At 38.2% G+C, this 17,983-nt stretch overlaps 1 protein-coding gene across 1 annotated transcript; it reads left to right on the top strand.

Moving 5' to 3' along the window:
- Window positions 1-1,596: 1,596 nt before the first annotated feature.
- LOC118805994 (glyceraldehyde-3-phosphate dehydrogenase-like) lies at window positions 1,597-16,563 on the top strand. Its single transcript, XM_036567227.1, has 12 exons — window positions 1,597-1,670; window positions 2,029-2,075; window positions 6,120-6,219; window positions 6,365-6,471; window positions 7,099-7,189; window positions 8,671-8,786; window positions 8,865-8,946; window positions 10,832-10,983; window positions 12,081-12,159; window positions 13,600-13,683; window positions 13,797-13,894; window positions 16,330-16,563. The coding sequence occupies exons 2-12, from the start codon at window positions 2,053-2,055 to the stop codon at window positions 16,397-16,399; spliced, it is 1,002 nt and encodes a 333-aa protein (XP_036423120.1). The 5' UTR covers window positions 1,597-1,670; window positions 2,029-2,052; the 3' UTR covers window positions 16,400-16,563.
- The last annotated feature ends 1,420 nt before the right edge of the window (window positions 16,564-17,983 follow it).

Here is a 17,983-nt window from a genome sequence, read left to right as displayed (position 1 = left end):
TACATTCTGAACACGAATGCTGACAGATACATAGGCATGGTAGCCAAGAGTGACTGTACCTTACTGAGTCTGTACTGCAAGGTAGTCATGGGGTCAAAGGTCATGGTCAAGCCTGTAAATGTCACTCTAATATAAATAGGTGCTGCAAGCACTGCCTATATAACAAATAGCTCAGTATGGGAAGTTTAAACATTTACCAAGTCCTGATATATGGAGTTTTCTCAGTGTTTCATCTATATACATTTCTTTATGTACAACTCTTTATACTGTGGACATATATTGTGTATCTAGGTATAAATCGTTTTATGTGCACCCCTCTCCAAAACAGCATATTCTCTATCTTGTGTGACATCAATATGTTTTGGGTTGATATATTGTCTATACCAGTATAATGATATTGGTGTCACACAAAATATTGATTTTTAATTTTAGCATTTTAACTGTATTGCTGTGTACTATGTAGCGATACAGCTGGAACTTCTAAAAAATTAAGGGCTTAAGGATGCGCAATGATATTGGAATCATATCATATACATCATATGATGTATTTATTGTGCCCCAGAAGAGCAGAATGTTTAGTCGATGCATGGCTACTCTGCTGAAATATCTGCATTTTATCAATTTCCCTGTTTTCAATATATATAAATAAATGTCACATTGCCCTGTAATGTTAATCTGGGTAGACATTTCATAAATGTTTATGTATCATCATCGGCAGATATATACATGAAAAATATTGGATACTGGCCTATAATTCCCATATCATCACATCCCTAGGAGAGTTGGATATCAATGCTTTTGATACTGAAACCTGAACGATATTCTTTTTCTCCATATTTCAAAAAATATGCAGTTAAAAGTCACACAATGTTATGGTTTGCAGAGTAATCAAAGGAGTTCTGCTTAGAATATAAGATGTGCATTTGATATGTAATTTAGCAGTGATGAGTACCTACAGATGGTGGTCTGAGGACTAGCAGCAGGGGGTTGGGAGCCCAAGGCTCCTCAGTGCGTAAGGGATGCAACGAAGACTATCCTGTCTGTTTCAAACCGACAGAAGGGCTACTGTGGCACAAGTCACAGGAATTTTTAGTGATGGTTATAGGATGAATGTCTCACATAGCACATTGCACCCTACTGCATATGGGGTTGCATAGCCACAGGCCTGTCAAAGTGTCCATGCTAACCGCTGTCCACTGTCGAACGTGCCTACCTTGGAGCAATGGTCGTCTGGTCCGATAAGTCCCATTTTGTTTTACATCAAGTGTTGATATAAATATGGGATGATCTCTCGAAGTACTCCATTATAATACTTGCATAGATTTGTAAAGAAGCAGATTGTCTTGCCCTGATTTACTGTGAACAATTGCCCACTGTTCCCTGGAAACCAGTGTTAAGCTATTCGGTAGTTTATTTTGGCCACTGGATATAATAATGGATTATGACACTCTCATGAATTAATAATCAGACCTGAGTCTTGGGACAGGTATAATAAAATTCAAGAATTGATTGGGGGGAAAAAAAGACAGTAAGAAAAGAAAGAAAGACGGTTGGTGGGTGTGGAATATGTATGAGGGGGACGTGTCAGTTGCGTGTAGATAAATATTGAGCAGCACACTGGTTGCTCTTGGTCAAGCAAGGAGTACCTGAAAAGAGGCAGCCTGCACACGGTATAATAGTTCAGTCATCATGTAAACATTTTAAGTTACTTACCTTAGAAAAGAATGCTTTTAAAATGGGTATCATGGTTTTGTAGAATAATTAGCAATTGAAGATTTATTTTTTCTTTCCTGATTAGTTTTAAATGAATGAGCCGCAAGACAATGTTTAAGAAGCATGCATTTAGAAAATACGTAATGATATTATGAGGCTTTGCCACTGCCAATTTTATATTGTACAATTATTGGCTTAAATAGTGATTAATAATGCCATGTTAATGAACATGTCAGACAGGCTTAAATACATAGTTGCAGCAAGTAACTGTTATGAATGATCAGTAAATCTATTTCCACTTTTCCTTTCATTCAGAGGAGCTGACCTGAGCCAGCTAAAATGGTCAAAGTTGGAATCAACGGGTGAGTGATGATAGGTGACCTAATGGTTTATTCCCTGCCAAAGAAACCCTGTATTACTCTATACGCTACATGTTGTTGACATTTGACATTTTGCTTGGTGCCAAGTGCTCTTTCCATAACGACACAGATCCTGGTGTCCCCTAGAGGGGTTAAATTGCATAACTCCCCAGCACTGTGGCCAGTGCATCTCTCTGTCCCCTTCTGTACTCTCCTCTAATATGACATATATCATGTCATGGCCTCCTCTTACACCTAGCTAGCTCTCCTTTCCCCAGCTGTCGCGTTCTGTCTTTCACTCTAATTTCGTCCAGCCAGCTGGGCTGTTGGTTGATTGACGACATGAAGGGAGCAGTATATGTGTTTACACCTAGCACTTGGATAAGCTTTTGTCATCTACTGATAAGCTTCACTTGGCAAATTGATATTAGATTTCTGTAGTAACCACACACAGTGCTTTTTTTCATGATGTACTCGGTTTCCAGGTGGATGCCATGGTCAGAAACGCCTCCAGAGTGCAGTATTTCTTATTTTAATTTACAGAGAGGTGATACGTGCTGATTCTAGTTTGGATGCCTCACAAGCGCTGGCATTTGTCAGTGGATAAAACACGGTATCAGTGTCTCAGATGGTTTCATGTACAGTAGCTGCTGTTGAAATCGCAATTAGCAACTGTATTTTTGATGGCATGGTGATGTCACATAGTCTTCCTTAACCAAGTACAAGCATATAGATGCTCTTTATTTCAGCAGTGTGCCTAAATATACACAGATGAGCCAGAACATTATGACCACTCACAGATGAAGTGAATAACGTTAATTATCCTGTAACGATGACGTATGTCAAGGTCTGCGGAGTATTAGACTGTAAGAGAACACTCTGTTCTCGTAGTTGATGTGTTGAGAAATGTGGGTGAAACAGGCAGGCATAAAGTAAAACTGTGACAGGGGCCAAATCATCATGGCCAGACGACGATGTGGGGTTCTCTTGGTCAGGAGTGATGAATACCCACCAACAGTGGTCCAAGGAGGGACAAACCACAAACTGGTGACAGCGGGTTGCACAAGGGCAACAAAGGGTATCCTGTCTGGACCAAACTGACAGAAGGGCTACTTTGGCACAAGTCAAAGGAATTTTTAATGATGGTTACAGAAGGAATGTGTCACAACACAACGTCCATCACACCATGCTGTGAATAGGATTGCGTAGCCGCAGACCGGTCAGAGTGCCCATGCTAAACCCAATCCAGTGTCAAAACGCCCACAGTAACAAGCATCAGAACGGGAAGAAGAAATTTGCCTGGTCTGATGAGTCCTGTTTTCTTTTACACCACGTAGACGGCTGGGTTTGTGTGTGCCATTTACCTGGGGAAGTGATGGCACCAGGATGCACTATAGCAAGAAGACATGCCGGTAGAGGGAGTGTGATACTCTGGATAGTTTTCTGCTTGGAAACCCTGGGCCCAGGCATTTATATGAATGTTAATATGACATGTGCCACCCACCTAAACATCGTTGTGGACCAGGTGTACTCCTTCATGGCAATGGCATTCCCTGATGGCAGTGGCACATGCCTCACTGCACACGCCCTGCCTCACTGCACACATTGTTCAGGAATGGTTTGAGGAGCATGAAGAGGCCTCCAACAGTTTATTAGGCAGGTGATCATAATGCTTTGCCGTGTGCTAATAATTAAAAAATATGTGTTTCTTGAACAAGAACAGATACGTATAAGCCTCTTGAGTTTTTACCTAGGCATAATTTTTGGATAGGAACACTCCAGCATTTCACGTCTGTATCATGTGGTCGATTTCTGTGTTCTTTACAATTAGCTGCCATTATGAGTGTGTTTTAAGTCAGTGTTTATTGCTCTTTTCTAAGTACAGGTAAATTATCATCTGCAATAATTAACTTACGCTACAGAAACGACAAGTACAGATTAGGTTTAAAACTAGTTGGAGAATTCCTTTAATGTTTCGGCACTGTGGGCAGCACAAGGTAAGCTTATCCTCAAAGTCATTAAGTCATGTGCCTACCAGTTCACTGCTCGCTAATTTTATCCAGCTATGGAGTGCCTGCAGAATGTTGGATAAGTCGTTCTGTCTACACAGTTATAAATCATTTGCTGTTCATGGAGTGGAACTAAGACTATACTTGCTTGGCTAAATGACATTGTCAGCTCATAATGCTTGTGTATTTTATATACACCACCACTCAAAAGTTAAGACTCACCTACTCACAGAACAGATTTTCTTTTTTTATATATATTTTTCACATTTTATAATAATATTGAAGGCTTCAAAACTACAAAACAGCTCAAATGGAATTACTTTGTTCTTATATTGTACATTGTTACATTTAGACCCAGCCCACCCTCATCACAACACATCTAATTAGCTTAAATGTATTAACAAGAACAGACATTCTACTACATGGCATGTTTTGTTGATCTTCCAAGTGCATATATATATATATATTTATTTGCTGAGTTTAACGGTATATATATATATATATATATATATATATATATATATGTGTGTGTGTGTGTGTGTGTGTGTATGTATATATAATGTTAAACTCAGCATCAAAATCATGCACTAACCCTGTAGAACATGTGTTAACTTATTTGCTGTTAGAAAATCAGCAGAACATGTCATTTGACAGGGGCTGTTGAAACTTTTGCATGTGACTGTAATTAACAAGTAATTTGGATGATATAGTGATTGTAGTTCCAACTCTTTATTTTTGACTTGTAAATTTCTCGACTTTATCATTAAGACTACTTGTTTAAAAATATATTGTTATGTATAACCAAACATGAATACATCAGCGTCCAAATACTTAGATGACACTTTCTTTCCTGTCTGCTTTCCTTGACGTTACCTGACAGGATACAGTATACTGCTAAATACACTGGCAGAGCTGATTTACTGTTGGATCCAAATGGCCACCAGATCAGGCAATATAAAGGAAAGCAGAAAAAAGAAGTTTCATTCAACTAGTCAGACACACCGTGTCTGTGGTCAGTGGTTTGCTCCAGTGGCCTGACCTAACACAGCATTACTGTGCTCCAAAATAAAACCATATTTTTATACACATTGCTCTGGAATTTGAAAAAAAAAAAAAAACTTTAATTCATATATTTAAATTCTGATAACAGGTCCAGCAAACATTTCTCATCTGTCTGGAATGTAGCAAGCCCAAAAATCAAAGTAATCAAAATCAAAGTAAATGCTGTCAACTGTAATTACTATTATTAATAAAATTAACAAATAAAAATACAGGGCATTTCCACTTCTACTTCAAATCTGAACCCAGATATGAAGATTCATGCTTATCTTAAAAAAGGCATAATCCTTTAGATCAAAATGTCCTTAAGAAAACTGTCCAAAGAGCATCTCTAAATATATGGCAGTAAATTATTAGTGACATTAGAACAAAAGCTTTGGTTGAAAATGTGGTCTGTCAATTTAGATGTGCTTAAGTATTGAAAGGAATTTTACCTTGCTTTATGCGGGGCAAAAAACATTACCATTTTCCATATTTCAATGTTAAAGAAATGCTCCAACCCTAATAGAAGGAAACAGAAGCAAAAGACTTCCCCTGGCAGAAAGAAGCTAATGAGCTGGAGCTGAAGCAATGGAAGTCAATAGGCTGGAGATGATACAATAGAAGTCAGTGGGCAGGAGATGATGCAATAGAAGCCAATAGGCTGGAGCTGAAGCAAAAGAAGCCAATAGGCAGGAAGTGAAGTAGTAAAGGTCAGTGGGCAAGAGCTGAAGCAATAGAAGTCAATGGGCAGGAGCTAAAGTGTGTGTTTCTTTAGTCTGTCTACAAGGAAAAAATGCTAGAGCTAATCTTTAAAATGTCAGTACAGAAGAGCGATGGTCCCAGTCATATCATTAGGTCATTTACCGCCTCTTGAGCTGAGTCAGGTGTGAGTAGAGAAAACCATCTGGTCATCTGGTCTGGTCATGCCACATGCTGCTGCTGCCATCTAGTGGTTAAAGTAACAGCAGAGAGTCTGTGCTCTTATCTTTTATGTTAGATTCGGTCGTATCGGACGTCTGGTGACTCGTGTTGCCTTCCTGACTGGAAAAGTCGACATTGTGGCCATCAATGACCCCTTCATTGACGTTGACTACATGGTGAGAAATTAAGAATGCATTTTATTGACAACATTATAATGATGCTAATTGCTCGATTAGCTCGCTGCTATGTGTTGATTGATTAAAATGAATTAATTGTGTCATCCTTGTGAATGGAATGTTCACTCATATTTTACCTGCACAGGTGTATATGTTCACTTATGATTCCACCCACGGCCGCTTCGAAGGTGAGGTGAGGAGCGAGGAAGGCAAGCTCATCATCAACAACCATGCCATCACCGTCTTCTCAGAGTAAGCAGGCAAGCATATATTCAAACAGATCCTGATTTATTCCACTTTTTCATTTCAGTTTTCTTTCAGTGATCACAAAGCATGTTTAATAAGAGCAAAATTAGTTTTTTTCAAAGCTGCACTATGTAAGTTTATTTCTTGAAACTGAAAGAAGTAGTATTACTGAATCAGGAGGAAAAACACGCTAAAATATGATGTGTGACATGAGATATGATGACATTAGTAGTAACATCCTCACAAGACACAACTTTTCATCAAGTTTCCTTGGAATACACTTTCAACATGCTCACAATCGTCAGATCCATCCGCCAAAGCACAACCACATTGCGTACAATGACACATTTCCAGCAGAGAGATCTCCACATCCCCAAATCTTACATAGTGCAGCTTTTACTAAAATGTACAATGTGCATTTTTACTTACAGATACATATATGGATCTGCCTAATGGGATATAATCTATTTGAATGAAATAAATATACTTCAGAATATATTAAGCCATATCAAGTGGCTTTCAAAGACATTTAAGTGAAAACCTACCAAAAGTTCAACAAGCTTTTGCTTTTAGCAAGAGTAAAGTGCCTCTCTTCATCTACCTTCTCACCTCCCACCCTTTTCTGAAGTGCAGGAAGGACCCATCCAACATTAAATGGGCCGACGCTGGCGTCGAGTATGTTGTTGAATCCACTGGTGTGTTCACCACTGTTGAGAAGGCCTCTGTAAGTGTAACCTCTTTAAAAAGAGTAGGCAAAGCATAATATAGTCTAATAATATGTTCGTAAATGCTATGAAATGTTTTGGGAAAAGGGCGTTGCATTCAGAAAATTTGAATGTTTAAATGATTTAACATGATAATTGGCAAAAAATCTAATTTACAAAGTCCTTCCCTTACTTCAGATGTAGTCGGTCAGTCAAGACATGTTTGGTGTTTATTTCATTAGTTTTGTGCCGGACGTTATCAAGAAACAAAAGCTACTGCTTGCCTAAACATCACATTTGACACAAACTACTGATATTAGCAGCCTCTTAAGGCTCCAAGCCACTAGGGGACACCGATGAGCATGTAAGATTTATTTAGTTTATTTATTATTTGTTAATAGATTGTAGTTTATCTGTTTATAGTTATTTATTGTTTAACTGTATTTACTCTTCACCCATTTCTGTTATCCATTTTCTAATGAATGAGATAATTAATTGCTTTTTGTTCTTGTATAAAGCAGCCAAAACCGCATGATAGATGTTCTTGTGTGCACGTGTGCATCTTCATTCACATATATTCTCGAGTCCAAGTGCTTGTAGAAGTTGTAGTCAATTACTGGCAGTCAGTTATTTGTCAGCTATTCTGCCTATGTTGCATGTAAAGTAGTAAACAACATTTCCCAGCTGCTCAAGTCATCTGCTCAGTGTAGGCATATAAGTGGCAATGCAGGTTAAAAGAGAGTAATTCAGAGTTCTGGAGTTTATGGTAGTTGTAGTCCATCAGGTAATTTGAACAGAAGAGAACAAATCCAGATGTTTGTAAACAGGCCTCGCAATGTACGAAATGTCCAGAAGTTGTTTAGTTTGCGGCTGTAATGTCATGTTTAAAGCCAGCAATGATTTGGGATTTTACAGTTTGCCTGTTTAAAAAAAAATAGGTTCTCCCCAAGACGTCTCTGAAATTGAGAGCTAAGGCACCTTCTGCTGTTCCTACTGCCATAGCCTATATGCTATCTTTAGTCTGTTTCTTAAGAATAAACAGACTAAATGAAAAATAACATTTTGAACATTTTGATTTTGGAATTTTTAGCGCCAACCATACAAACATTACTGCTATTGTGGGTTTCTTCATGCTCAGAAGTGCAGAAAAAATGGTAATTAAGTGGTAACAGCACCCCCTAGTGGGGAATTCATAGCTACATGCTCAAAAATGTTATTTGCAGCCTTTCTGAATGACAGTAGTATCTATAAAATGAGTACCAAAACATTCAGACTTTGAGATGACTGCTACTATTTTTAGCTAAGCAACATGCTTCTGTCCATATTTATGGTCAGTGAACACATAAGCAAGTCTATTTGAGACTATTTTAGGCAAGCAGTTTGTACAATGTGCTCACATTACAGACTTTAATAGCTGCCTATGTGAATATGTGCTTGTATGTCCAAGGCAGCCAAACAATTTACAGAAATGTACTGTTCAGTTTTGCTCCACCTTTCACAGGCTCATCTGAAGGGAGGTGCTAAGAGAGTCATCATCTCCGCCCCCAGTGCAGATGCCCCCATGTTTGTGATGGGTGTCAATCAGAATGTCTATGACAGATCCATGAAGGTGGTCAGGTAAAGCTCCTCTTTCTTTTGTTGTGTGAATGGCTTGCAGCTATTGCTGTATTAACTTTACCAGTATCTGGCCCACAGCAACGCTTCCTGCACAACAAATTGTCTTGCTCCTCTGGCCAAGGTCATCCACGATAATTTTGGCATCATTGAGGGACTCATGGTAAGGACTGATATCCTACCTTTTCTTTATGGGTTAAATTATCAGTATGGTCCTAACATTACATTTATTCTAATATCTTAATGCTCTGTTTGAGGTGTTTCAGCTCGGGAACTGTGCTTGTCAGGGTAGTCAATGGTGGCTGATCAGGGATTGTTAAACATATTTATTTTATTGGACCTCACTGCTGCTTTTGACAGTATTCCACTTTTCTGTCAACTTAAAAATTTCATTGGCGTTACAGATTCTGCACTTTCCTGGGTTGAGAAAGATGTAAAAAAGCCAGCTAAACAGTCATTTAGAACAGGTAGAGGTAGTCTGTGTGTAGATTCTGTGTACATGTGAATTTTAGTATCTTCTGCATAACAACAAAATTGCTAACCGTGTCATCCGATGATATCATCAAGAGGGAGCATGCACAAAATAAAAAGCAGTGGGCCAAAACTGAGCCTTGAGGGACACCATGGGACAGACAAGATTAGTCAGACCTACATCCTCCAACAGAAATGAATTTACTCAATCTGTTCCGTCACCTGATTTATGTTACAAACCTACTTCCAAAAAAGTTGGGTCAGTATGTGAAATGCTAATATAAACAGAAAGCAGTGATTAGTAAATTCTGTTTTATCTGTATTAAATTGAAAACATGTTCCAAAAAAGCTGGGACAGGGGCGTGTTTACCACTAGGTTACATCACCTTTCCCTTTAACAACACTTAATATTCATTTGTGGACTGAAGACACCAATTGATCCAGTTTTGAAAGTCGACTTTTTTTTGCTATTCTTCTGTTACTCAAGTCTCCAGCTGTGCAACTTTGCAGGTCCTTTGTTGTCAAATTTTTGAGCTGCCTAATGCACCACACATTTTCAAGAAACACAGGCAGGCCAGTCTAGCACCCACACTTTGTGAATAGTGCAGTCTTAGCTTGCATTTGTGGATGCAGTGACAAACAGTCTTTACTGACAGCGGTTTATCAAAGTATTCCTGAGCCCATGTGGTGATATCCATCACAGAAGCATGCCAGTTTTTAATGCAGTGCCATTTGAAAAACAGGTGTCTTTCAAATTCAGTTGTGGTTTCAGCCTTGCTTTTTATGCAGAGAGTTTTTTTCCGGATTCCCTGAATCTTTTGATCCTTACTTGTAAAGGACTAGGCCTTTCTTGGATGCTCCTCCAAGTATAATTACATAACCTCTTCCAAAATGTTCTCTGAACGTCACAACTTTGCCTGATACAACTTTTTTGGAATGTATTGCAAGCATCACTTTCAGAGTGAACATATATTTACAAAAAACAATTAAGTTTCTAAGATAAAACATTAAATATCTTCTCTTTGCATAAGGATGAATGAATTTATATAGGTCAAAGTAGATTTAGAAATCACCTACTGACCCAACATTCTGGAATTGGGTTTGTGTATGATTTTTGTTTTTTTTGTTTTTTCTTGTATTTACCGTATTGAAATTCCTATGATTTTATTTTTTGTTGGTCTGTAAACATGTTATTGTGGTGTAACTTCTTCTTCTCCTCCTGCTCCTCCTTCTTACAAAAATACTCCACAAAAATACTTTCCTACATCATTCATATAATTTCTGAAATTATATTATAGGAGAAGGAAAAATTCACGTAGCTTAACATCTATTAATGAGATTTAAAGTCATTTTAAAGCTATTCTGTTGGTGCAATCATTAAAACAGTAAAAGCAAAGCTGGTGTTTTTTTGCATATTAGGAATTTGGAAATTTTCCTATGATTGTGACAATATCTTAATTTAAACATGCAAGCTAGTCTAGAACGTCTTGGTCTGCTGATCATCCATAACCCTTTCATGATGCTGTTTTCCTCTCTTCAAAGCCAAACCTCTTTCTCTTCACTTTTCTGCCCCCCAGAGCACAGTGCATGCAATCACAGCCACGCAGAAGACTGTGGATGGCCCATCTGGTAAGCTGTGGAGAGACGGGCGCGGTGCCAGCCAGAACATCATTCCTGCCTCCACTGGAGCAGCCAAGGCTGTGGGCAAAGTCATCCCAGAGCTCAACGGGTATATAAGAGATTCGGCCCTGGACCTTGCATTGAGTTTCCAGTCCTTAAAGATAAAGATCTAAATGAAGTCATTCAGAGTGGCTTGGTGTGAAACGCTCTGCTCTAGAGAGAGAGTCCTGGTGATACCAGGCGTCCAGAAACATTTAATTCTAATTGATAAGGTTCTGTAATAGCCAACAGAACTGTTGGCCAGCTAGCCAATTACCAGCAATTAATGAAAACCTAGACTGGAAACAATAGATCAATATATCAGTAGCTTGCCAACAGTGGTCCTGAGGTCAGAAACAGACAATTGATGAAGGGCTAGGGCAGGGGTGCCCAATCCTGGTCTTGGTGTTCTACCACCCTGGAAAGTTTAGCTCCGACACACCTACCTCTAATATATAGATACCCCTTCATTATCTGGATCAAGTATGTTAGGTTAGGGTTGGAGCTAAACTCTGCAGGGTGGTAGATCTCCAGGACCAAGATTGGGCACCTCTGGGCTAGAGCATGGGTCTTCAGCTCTGGTCCTGTAGGGCTGGAGTTCGATGATGTTCCTACTAAGTTTGGTTATGTTCGTACTAAGCCTGCTGATTAACTGATGATTGTATCAGGTGTGTTTAAGCTGGAAAATGACCAAACTGTGCTGAATGTCAGCTGTCCAGTGGTGGTCCTGTAGGAGTCCCTTCCATTGGTGGACAGAGGGATGGGGGGAGGGGGATTAATAAATTATGCAGCAACAAAGGGGCTGCAGTCAGTAACTGTAAAACTGCAAAGTACATCTTTATGGTGGATGTACCAGATAAACTGGCAGTTCAGTGTAGATCTAATCAATTAAGATCCCCTAACACATGCTGAAACTGGGCTTTGTCCTTTTTTTTGTTTTTTTGCATGGCTGTGTCTCAATTTGCTTAGTCATCCTGGCGAAGTAACATGAATTATTTCAGTAATCAGAGAGAGCTTACTGAATTATAAAAGCCAGCCAGTTTCAGCAAAGATAATGTGGCCTAAAGAACCTCCATTAGACTGTAATGATTGACTGTTCATTTAAAATGTTCTGCTTTATTTATATTATCTTATATATATCTTCTTTCTTTTGAACTGTTTTCCCAGTAAGTTGACGGGCATGGCCTTCCGTGTCCCAACCCCCAATGTGTCTGTTGTGGATTTGACCGTGCGTCTGGAAAAGCAAGTGAGCATCCTTTCATTTCACCTTCTTTTCTTAAAGGGAATGCCACCATTGTTTCAAAATTTCTGCATGATTCATGATTCAACTCATTCAGAGCATTCTGAGGTAAAATAGTTCACTGTTGAGTAACTTAGCGACTGATTTGTTTACAGCGGTTTTGACTGAGACCAGGGGTCACAATGTCTATAGCACAAATATAGGCAAGGCATGCTATTTACATAGCACCTTTCATACACTGCCATCGTTCAAACTACTTTACAAATGAGAAAATACAAAGATAATTCAAATTCAAATTTAAAAAGATGTAGGAATATAGAAATTAAAAACATACTTAAGACATTAATAAAAAATAATTTATGAAAAAGAGAAAAAATTAAACATTCATTTAAAAACCAAATTAAAAATTAGGACAATAAAGTGTCTTTACAGGATAGAAGTGAGAGCAAAGCTATTTTATTTACTGTCCAAAACCACCAGTGAACCCACATGTGTCTTGTGAGTTTTTATATGAAATGTTAATAATGATAAATAGTGATAAATTGGAAAAAAATACGTTGTCTTTGGGGACTGTTTGCCTTACAACACTCTGCATGTACCTTTCCACCATGAATGGATGTTTTTAAATATGTTTTATGTCAAAATCTTATCTCAGAACCAAAATTAATCAGTGTCTCAGACATCAAGCAGCGTATTCATAACCATTTATTAATAGGTTGGGCCAAATGTAATTCTTAAAGGGGAATTCCACCTGTTTTTCCAAAATTTCTGCCCACTTAAATAGTCAAAATGTAAACAGTCACTCAGAGTGGTTTAATGTGAAATGCTCAGTTCTAGACAAATTTACTGAGTCAGAATTGTTCACAGTGGTGATGGTCTAACAGGTGAAACATTTATATTTCTGTTACACTAAAAACAGTTACATGAAGTGGTGATATATACATTGGTTGATACCTGAGAGATTGTTTTACGAAAATCTTTGATAAGACTTTAACCTAAAATGTATTTTAATACTCTATTCATGGCACACATGTACATGAAAGGTATTATAAAGCAAAATTTTAAAAATGTTGCACCATTATTTCACCATCGTCAATAATACATATCAAAACTCAGTAGACGTGTAGGTTCACTGGTAGCTTTGCATCGTAAATTCAGTGCTTATCATCACCACTTTAAAGAAGTCTACATTTATAAGTTTTTCTACAGTAAGCCATTTCACATCAAACCACTTTGAATGACTTTGTTTCCATCTCAGTGAGTGAATTATGCTGAAAATGTGAGAAATCGGTGGAGTCACCCTTTAATAATGTGTTTTGCGCAGTACATTATTAGAAGGTTTTGCTTTTCAAATTTGGCTGTAATTTGGTACAGTGTTGTAATCTTGTACGTTTGTACTAGTAGTCTGGTTTACTTAATTGCTGGCCTGTTTCTCTCATACTACAGGCTAAATATGAAAGCATAAAGAAGGTGGTGAAGGCTGCGGCAGAAGGCCCCCTCAGGGGAATTCTGGGATACACTGAGGAACAGGTAAACAACTCAGTTTTATGCAGTAATATACATGATATGAATCCAGGACTATTTACTAACTTACATTAATATCTGTGCCGAGATATTAATTAGTGTATTTTCCTCTCACACAGCTGGTGTCCACAGACTTCAATGGCGACTCTCACTCTTCGTACTTCGATGCTAGTGCTGGCATTGCACTCTCCGACAACTTTGTCAAGCTGGTGACATGGTGAGTCAAGTTTCCATACAGAGGGTTTTTTGCTATGGTAAAGGAAATTGATGGTAATGTGTTACGAATGTAAACACAACATTCTTACATTTAACTTCAGCAGGTAAATTGTTAACGAAACCCAAAATGTACAGAAGCCCTAAAAGGCCGCGGATTTGCATGTTTTCTGTTTTCTGTGACAACAAATTATTTTCATTTGTCTAGAGATCTTGTAATTTATATCACCACAACGTAACGAATGTTGTTCTCATGAGATATTTATGCAAATAAAAAAATAACTTGAGATTTTGAGAAAACAACATTTGTTTTGCCACAATAATGCATTTATACCACAATATCAGAAAGCAACATGCACATCTGTGGCTTCCGTACATTTAATTTCACATAAATTTAGTGTCATTTGGCAGATTTCCCTCATATGCTTCTTCCAACAAACTCAAACAGCATGGTGGAGAGGTTTAGCTTAGCTTACTGAGGAAATGTAACAGATAAAATTTAAGAAAAAAAAATAGTAGTAATAAACAAACCTCTTCCAGTAGTTTATTGGGACATCAGGGAAGCTATACATGATATTAGAAATAGATACATGTCAACCACCACCACCAAAACATGTACAACAACAGGTTTTTGCAGGAAATGACATCAATACATAAAGGATTTTTATCGCTTTTATCGAGTTTGATGGAAACAAGCTGCTGGCAGCAAAAATTACAGTAACACACTTGTAATTTGTGCAGAAAGTGGATGGAAACAGTGATTTTATATGAGTTCATATTTACAACACTGTTCAATTTCTCACTTTTTGGTATCATTTGTCAAGTTAATCATGTTTGTTGTGTTAGACAGAACAATATAATCATTGTACCTGTACAATTCCTGAACGTTTGCATGCCCTATGTGACATCATACTCACTCCAATCATGTTCTTTTGTAAGCAAGAATATAAAAAGAATAGATAATTCATTTGATTAGGAAAAAAGACAAAAATATTTAGACTTACAGTGCATTTTCTACAAATTATATTGAACACATTTTAAAAAGTACATACTCTGCACTCCTTGAGACAGCTTATACTGCTTATAGTGAAAAATAGTCCTGTAATGTACCTTGGCATCTTGGCCTGGACGCAATGAAGACACAAAAGCTGACATAAAAAGGTTTTGTTAGTTGTTTTAAGCAATATTTCAAGTATCAAGTATACGTAACATTATGTAATAGTCTATTTGCAATATTTTTGATGTTTGCCTTTTGACGTATGAAGATATTTGCTATCATTTTGGAATAATCACAAGCATATTTTAGACATATCTAAAAACGTTTACAACTTCCTACTAATTATTAGAATCTGTGGAGTTGCACAGGACTAGGGTATTAGAATCATTTCCTACAATTATCTGCACCCAGAGTGGTTTTATATTATTGAAGACAATGAGGGTGATTACTTGATGAACTTTTCATCAGTAGTGCATGTGTCTGAACTATTGTTACGCTGTATGGAAGCGCTTCAGAAAGATTAATTAGGTGCTTACAGGCCAATACCCTACATTTTTCTTGTATTTATTTTTTTTTCCTTTGAGGTCCATTTATAATATTTATGTGGTTTTATGTACCAAAAAGTTGGTCATAATTTACTTTCACATCTGCATTTTCCATCCTCTCTGTATCCCATAGAATTAAACAGGCTGTGTTTGTTACTGTGCCTTTAAGATTGTTATATGTAAATCATCTCTATTCTGATTGGCAGCCCTGTATTGCACCTCATTCAAAAAGCAGTCTGGGCTGAAACACTCCTTATAACTTCAGTAAGAATGGGTGGAGCTAAACTGCTATATCAAATAGGTGCATGAGTGGTTCTAGTGACGTCACAGAAACAGTGAATTCAAAATGGCCTTTTTGCAGCCTAATTTTCATATTTGGAGAGTGAATAGTATGTTTTTAAACTTTAACAAAATTACTTCAAACCAAATCAAATATGGGCGCTTTAATGCTACATACCATGTGATAACAGGCCTCACATATGTAACTGTTGTAATCCAGCGGCTCTAGTACCCTCAGCCAGGGCTGCTTCTGGCTAGAAGTTAGTATAAACAGTTGGTTATATGTACTTTTAAAAAATGTACTTGATACATTTGTAGAAAAGAGCAGTGAGTCCAGAGAGTCTTCAAAAAAGATTGGCATGATGATGATGATGATGATGAGTGCCCTGAAGTTTGATCTCCCCAGCTCTGCACATGTTAGTGTTTTCCCTTCCGCTTCAACTCAGCAAAGCATTGTTAATGAGCTGATTAGTTGTGATCAGGTGTGTTGGGAGCTGTTGGGAGCAGAAAAAAACACTAAAATATGCAAAGCAGAGGGTCCAGGGTGGGGAAGCACTGTTTTATACCTCTGATTACATCTACCATCTTTGTAATGGAGCTTCTCTCTCTTCTCTACAGGTATGACAATGAATATGGCTACAGCAGCCGTGTGGTGGACCTCATGGTCTACATGTCCTCCAGAGAGTAAAACTAATATACCTCAATCCACCTCTTTTCCCGATCACCTCAGAAAGATCAATCCTGCAGAACAAGTCATCGCTGGCAACTTATTTATTATGACACTGTATAGTTTGAAATGTGATGTCTTGTTTGCATGTTATGTATCCCAGTAAAAGTCCTCTGTTCATGGCCTTTCGGAGTTTGTTTCTTCTGCCATTAACCTTGGCATAGCTAAGCTCTTTCAAAGCCCTACATTATGAGTTAATTCATTGTCAGTTGCTGAAGTGGGGAATCTAGTGCATTTGAAGGCTGTTGCTGCTCCGTTTCAGTACTTCTAACGACATTTCCGATGTTCTCTGAGACTGCTAAAGCGATCTCCATTTCATAAGGCACCACATTGTCTAAACTCTTACACTGTAATGATTATTCAGTAATGAATAATAAATCCAGAGCCATGCAGAGGCTTTCAGATAGGCAGCTGCTCAAGTTGTAAGGGGCACCTATATGTCCACTCAGTGTCCACTTGAGTAGAAAGCCCTTCTTTATAACTCCCCCTTGCTGGTGTACAATTAGAGAGTGTAGCTCATCTGTTGTGCACAGTTTGTATTATTACTGGGAAATGGCAAATAGTTTGCTTAGTTCATGAGACAGCAGTGGACTAAAGCATGCAAGTAGAACCAAAATGACATTGAGAATTTTGTAACTTCATTCAAATAATTGATTTTTTTTTCATGAAACATATTAACAGAAGAACTACATAAAGAATACTGCCAACCAGTAACACCAAGGAACAACATGAATTGAGTAAACATTACAACAGCAGAGGTTTTCTACGTGTATTTCTCCATCAATATTATTGCAAATGTATTCTGAGCACATTACTTTTTATGTATTGAAATGTAAAATATTACTGAATGCATTTAGCACAGTGTATTCAGTGTTCAGCCATCACTACTTTTTCAAAGTATTCTGCCCAACCCTGGTGACTCCTGGTTCCTAACACCACCACTGTAAAGAAATCTGAGTCTTCAAGGTTCTCTACAGTGAACCATTTCACATTAAACCACTCTGAATGACTTTGAGTACATCTCAACCACTGAAAAATCGGTGGAATTCCCCTTTCTGCATCCATCAATAGTCCTCAATAGAGCTTAACCACTTGACCACATTCAGCTAACACAGTATGACGAAGATGGGGTCTCTGCATGAAAAGGGCTCATGTAATGTACTGGACAGTTCATTACTGTTTCTGAGAATGTATGACTGAATCGATGATGAGTCAATATCTACTGAAAGCACAAACAGCAGGTACTTGGACAGCCCCAGCTACACACACCACGCCCCCAAATACCTGCCCCACCTCCACCCCTCGAATTCCCTGGCCAAGCCGGCACGTGCATGATGATGACGTCTCCACGCTCACAGCTCGCGCTGCCTGGCGCTGCGTTGTTTATTGTGGTCGCTGACGTCAGGATTTTGCCGCTGCTGTCGTAAAGCAGCAAGTAGAGCGCGCAGAGCTAAAAGACTAGCATTGTTCAGAAGGAGAACCACAACATTACAGCACTTACCGTGAATTATTCGAGCTCTAAAACACAGCGAGGACAGTAACTGC

Source organism: Colossoma macropomum, unplaced genomic scaffold (assembly GCF_904425465.1).
Source record: "Colossoma macropomum unplaced genomic scaffold, Colossoma_macropomum, whole genome shotgun sequence".
In the NCBI taxonomy this organism is placed as follows: Eukaryota; Metazoa; Chordata; class Actinopteri; order Characiformes; family Serrasalmidae; genus Colossoma; species Colossoma macropomum.
The sequence above is the reverse complement of the archived record's forward strand: the minus strand, read 5'-3'. Positions and strand labels throughout refer to the sequence as shown.

Coding starts and splice junctions, on each gene's coding strand:
- LOC118805994 (XM_036567227.1), top strand. CDS start 2,053: ATGGTCAAAGTTGGAATCAACGG. Junction 2,076..6,119: donor GTCAAAGTTGGAATCAACGG/GTGAGTGATGAT, acceptor CTTTTATGTTAG/ATTCGGTCGTATCGGACGTC. Junction 7,190..8,670: donor CCACTGTTGAGAAGGCCTCT/GTAAGTGTAACC, acceptor CACCTTTCACAG/GCTCATCTGAAGGGAGGTGC.